Source organism: Pholcus phalangioides, unplaced genomic scaffold (genome assembly GCF_987345545.1).
Source record: "Pholcus phalangioides strain wild (caught in Gottingen) unplaced genomic scaffold, Ppha-v1.0 ptg000037l_1, whole genome shotgun sequence".
NCBI classification, from domain to species: domain Eukaryota; kingdom Metazoa; phylum Arthropoda; class Arachnida; order Araneae; family Pholcidae; genus Pholcus; species Pholcus phalangioides.
In genome coordinates, this window is record NW_028301624.1 from 3,982,293 (window position 1) to 3,987,058 (window position 4,766).

Here is a 4,766-nt window from a genome sequence, read left to right on the forward strand (position 1 = left end):
ACTTGGTTAACCCCGTTTATTTCAAATCTTTGTTCATGCTCTGTTCCTCTCATCATTTCTGCTCGATTGCTGTAAATGGTAAGATGGAGCTAAACGTTGATTACAAGGCTCAGATTCTGAAATCTCCGAAAAAATTCTTAGACGCATTAGAAAAAGAAGTCGAGTATTTGCCACCAGAACTTTCTAAAGTCGTCGTCTGTGAAAAAGAGTACCCAATACCATGACAGCATGCTGCTTATGGCGATAGTGGACTTACGTATTCTTTTAGTGGTCTCAGATTGACAGCCAAGCCTTGGTTACCAAGAGGATCTCCAAGAGGTGAGAGATGTTATACAAACAGCTACGGGATGGCAATTCAATTTCGTCCTAATCAACCGCTATGCTGACGGTACTCGCCGAATCAGGAATCATCGAGACGATGAATCTGACCTGGAAGCTGATTATCCGATAGCAACGGTTTCTCTTGGAGCTGAAAGGAAGATGGTGTTCACCCGTAAAGGTTCCGACTCCGTTTCGTATACTCTTCAGGACAATTCCCTACTTACTATGAAAGCGCAACAAATCGATTCTGGACACACGGGATTCCCACCGCCCCTGAGGTGAAAGAAGCAAGAGTCAGTCTGACGTTCCGTAAGATGCGCAACGATCCTGATGTTTCACCACCACCAATGAAAAAGTTAAAGACAAATGTGAAGGTAAGCGAATTTTCAAACTTTTTATTTATCAGAATGATCTTTTTATTTCTGAACTTCAATTGATGAGATTTACTGATATCCCTTTTTATATGTTATTATAGGTTGACGGTGCTTTTTCACCATCCGATGTGCCTCAGCATCATTACGAACTGGGTAATGAGGTTTACGTAAAGGTGTGCAAGTTCAGAAGTGATGTATATTGCCATTTGAGAAGATATGCTCTATATGGACAAAAATATTACCCAACGAAAGATGGTATCACTCTCACGAAAGAGGACTATATGGAATTATGTAACAGTGATGAGGTGATCCGCCGATCTCTAACATGCGATGAGGGTGAGTACGAAAATTCAATTAACGATCACGTAAAAGTGCGCGTTCTCGGTAAGACTGTTTTCATAGAGAAAGTAAGGGGTGTCTCCACATGTATCGTGTTGTCTGAAGATCAGTGGAATAATTTAATTGTTACTGAAAACAACGTACTTTCTAGCATAACCCTGCTAGTGCATAATAACGCAGATTTATTATCGGTATATGACCCTCCACATCAAAGTTTAGAACTTGCAGAAGACCAGATTTCTATTCTCCACCAATTTGTGAAAGATGTGTTCTGTGATTTTGTTTTTCGTATTTTATTCGGAAACGTTGATTGGAATGATTTCACCCTCGGTGCTTCAACGAAAGACTTTTATCGTGCACTTATGTTGTGCACTTATGTATCAAGTCATGTATCCGTTATACATGAACTTGGACGATTTCGCTTCCAAACTCAAGGACACTATCATATCAAACAATGATGAAAATGAAATTGTTGAATTTTCTGGTGACATACGTGTTGCAGACTATATCGATCTAGATTCGTATTTCAGATTTGATTAAGGAGGCTGAACGACGATTTGTCCTTACACCGTATTCGCTCATGCATAATCCTTATTAGCCTTGTATCGATCATATTCATTGTGTAACCTTTTTTACCAATCATATTAATAAATGTTTTCTTATTTTCAATTGGTCATGTTTCATTTGCGTATTGTTTTTTCTAAAATAACCAACAAGACAATTTTTTTTTTTAGATTAAATACTTTATTTCTTGAATATTAATCGTACAGCAAAATTTTTCTTTACATATTGATAAACACCAAAATCATTTCCTTTTCTGTTTAGTTTCTCAACAATGTTTTCTAAGGTTACATTTCTACTTCTCTGTATAACAAAGAACATAGCATATTGTCCACAAACATTGGATGTAGGCGACTGTAAAGGAGTCGAGTTCCATAAAATGTTTTTATATCTTCTTGTAAATGATTCAATTTCTTTTCCGTAAGTCTCTGGTTTCTGTCCATAAGAATCGAAAAATTCCAAGGTGTTCTTGTCAGGAATGTTGATTGCCATCCAGTGAGAACCAGGTTCCGTATGCTTATCCGTGTTCACAAACAAAGACGATGGATAGGATTTTATATACGCTGGTAGCTTGTCACATGGAAACACACCTATGAAATACGGCGTTTCCCGTTCTAAGATTGTTTTTATTTGAGACGAATACATCTTTAGCTGCTGAAATCGTAGAGGATGTTTCGTGCTTGGTTTATCTCTATGACGCTATCGAACTCTAGATAGACGATGACTGAAACTGGCTGGGTAAGAGGAGCTTTAAACTTTGTTTCTAGTCGTAGATTACCATGTCTGATCAAATTGAAATGATCACCTTGGCAGAGATCGGCACTCAGATCAAAGGCATAGATAGCATATCCCAAAGGGAATTCGCTTCTAGAGATGTCTATACCTGATACAAATACAATGCCACAACAGGCAAATTGCCCAACGAGGTGGCTGACTTAAGAACATCATGGATCCCCGAGCCATTTTTTTTGGAGGCCCTACCTACTACTGCTACACCACACATACACCCCCCCCCCCCGCGGAGCCCCCAACGAATCGGTACATGCGGGAATGTGCATGTACGTGTAGTGAAAACTGACGTGAAGTTTTTTTTGTTTCTATGTAATGCTTGTTATGTGCAGTGCTGCCATCTGCCACCAGTTTTTCTAACTATGAGTGAAGTGTTATGATTGAATGATTTATCGTTGTAGGACTGTTGCTCTCTGTGGCGAGACTTTTTAACGAGGAGATCGGCTCGCATTTGCGCCTTGAAGTTGGGAACCACAGAAAACCAACTTTAGCCAACCACCACTGTGCGCATCGCGAGTCCGTCACTATAACCACTCGACACCACAGCGGCTCTCTGTCTTGACATGCTTTTTCAGTTTCTAAAAACAAACTGTGGTGCGCTCTGGCATATAAACCTTGATCATATTGGGGTTCTAGAGGCTTAAAAGGTACAGGTTGTCCGTCAGTATACGCTGCTATGAAGTTAAGATCGTAATGTTTAAAATGGAACGGTGATTTGTTATACGATCCCGAAAAACCGTCGTTGTCTACTCGTCCGACCACCACTCTCTTGGGTAATTGACCAACTACGACACCGTCTTGAACCCACGACATGCTTCCCTGATGTATCGAATAGACTCTACATATTACTCTGTCTATCGGATACTTGGCTGACGTATGACTTAGAGCCTTTGCATGTGCTACAAACACACCAGGTGACACTCTCACATGTCTTATGTATAAACAAGCGTCACGTAGGATAACTTTGAAGTTTGCACCTATGTCTGGTGAAAGCAGACAGAATTCCGGCTTGCTACGGATCACCTTTATTCTTAGAGATCTAACAAGATTCACTAAGAGTCGCTGTTGACAGAATATGTCTCCGTGAATCGAACCTATCATGTCGACGGTCTTACTCTCTTCGATGAACACTGCGCGTTGTTTTAGACCTTCGTTGGGAGTCGCTGACGTGGGATCCACAGCATCCATTCTTCCGGCAGTGTCTTTATAAAATAGTTCTGTAGTCAGCTGACTGGTTTTACTTTCGTTACCGTGATTCAAAAGTTTTTCTATCATAGCCCTGTAGGGGTATGTGTTACTGGAAGACGATATGAGACGATCATTCAGAGAAACATCAACTTGGGAAAACAGGGATTGCAAGAACAGGTTCACAGGTGCAACTTTACTCTTTTTACTAAGAAAAGTCCCATCTCCTTTCACGACCTTAGCTTTCACGTGAATTAATGTTTGAGACAGATCTAGATACTCGTCACCGCTTCCGCCAATGTTAAATTCCAGAGGGCCTCCATCGGAGACGTTTGAAAGCGATTAATAGGTGATCCATTTTCCACTTTCTATGGTGGTCTGCGTCCCGGGTAGAGTGAATAGATTGAGTTCGAATTTTGCCAAATGAGGTGAATCCTTCAAGAGAAAAGCCATCACGGATCAAAAATATCGTGTGTGTTCACGTTGGATCGATTGGCTAAAATGATGCGTTTCATCTTCTTGCGTTTCCTTTTATGTCCCGCTCCAAACATTGACCGAGTCTTGGCCGCTGGTTTTCCCGTCAGTATCTTACCAGCTTTACCCATTCTTCACTTCGCAGCGATTTTGACGTTTTCACCTTTCATTACATCATCAGCAATATCAACACCAGAGCGTAAAATCTGTTTGCCTACAGTTTTAGCTCCTGTTTTCAGGAAAGGCATGGCTACTCTAAAAAGCCTTCCGAATATGCTCCCTAGACCATAACCTCTCTGAATCGCCACGCCCAAATAATACGGCAGGCCTTGTCCGGCTTGTTGGACATAGTAGTCCTCAAACTGTTTAGTGCAACAATGGTAAGGAACCTTCATCTTTCGTATCTAATCCGTAAATGGCAATCGATCGATAAGACCAGTGTTTTTATAAGAGCTGTCGCGTGCGGAAGTGAAGAATAAGAATCGATTTTCCTCTACTGAAAGGTATGTAATCTCCCGAACTGTCTCGAATTTCGATCTCTATAGTCTGGAAATCTTTTCGGGCTATAGGAAGATAGTGAGGCCTGTCATAATGTGAACTTATAAAATCGTTATCTTTTCCTTGCACCCGAACGACTCTTAGTAGCGGAGCCTGGACGTCACTAACAACCTGAGGTTGTATGATATCTGAATAGACGTACAAAACAGGAAAAAACACGTTAGT

At 40.9% G+C, this 4,766-nt stretch overlaps 1 protein-coding gene across 1 annotated transcript; it reads right to left on the reverse strand.

Annotated features, from left to right (window-relative positions):
- Positions 1-2,242: 2,242 nt before the first annotated feature.
- On the reverse strand, positions 2,243-4,174 carry LOC149065946 (uncharacterized protein F54H12.2-like). Its single transcript, XM_089253326.1, has 3 exons — positions 4,162-4,174; positions 2,975-3,811; positions 2,243-2,478 (listed from the first exon to the last, which is right to left on the reverse strand). The coding sequence occupies exons 1-3, from the start codon at positions 4,172-4,174 to the stop codon at positions 2,243-2,245; spliced, it is 1,086 nt and encodes a 361-aa protein (XP_089109452.1).
- Between the last annotated feature and the right edge of the window lie 592 nt (positions 4,175-4,766).

Excerpts from the sequence above, each read along its gene's own strand:
- LOC149065946 (XM_089253326.1), bottom strand. Across the intron at positions 2,479-2,974 it reads ATATGCCAGAGCGCACCACA|GTATAGACATCTCTAGAAGC; the intron begins GTTTGTTTTTAG and ends TATTTGTATCAG.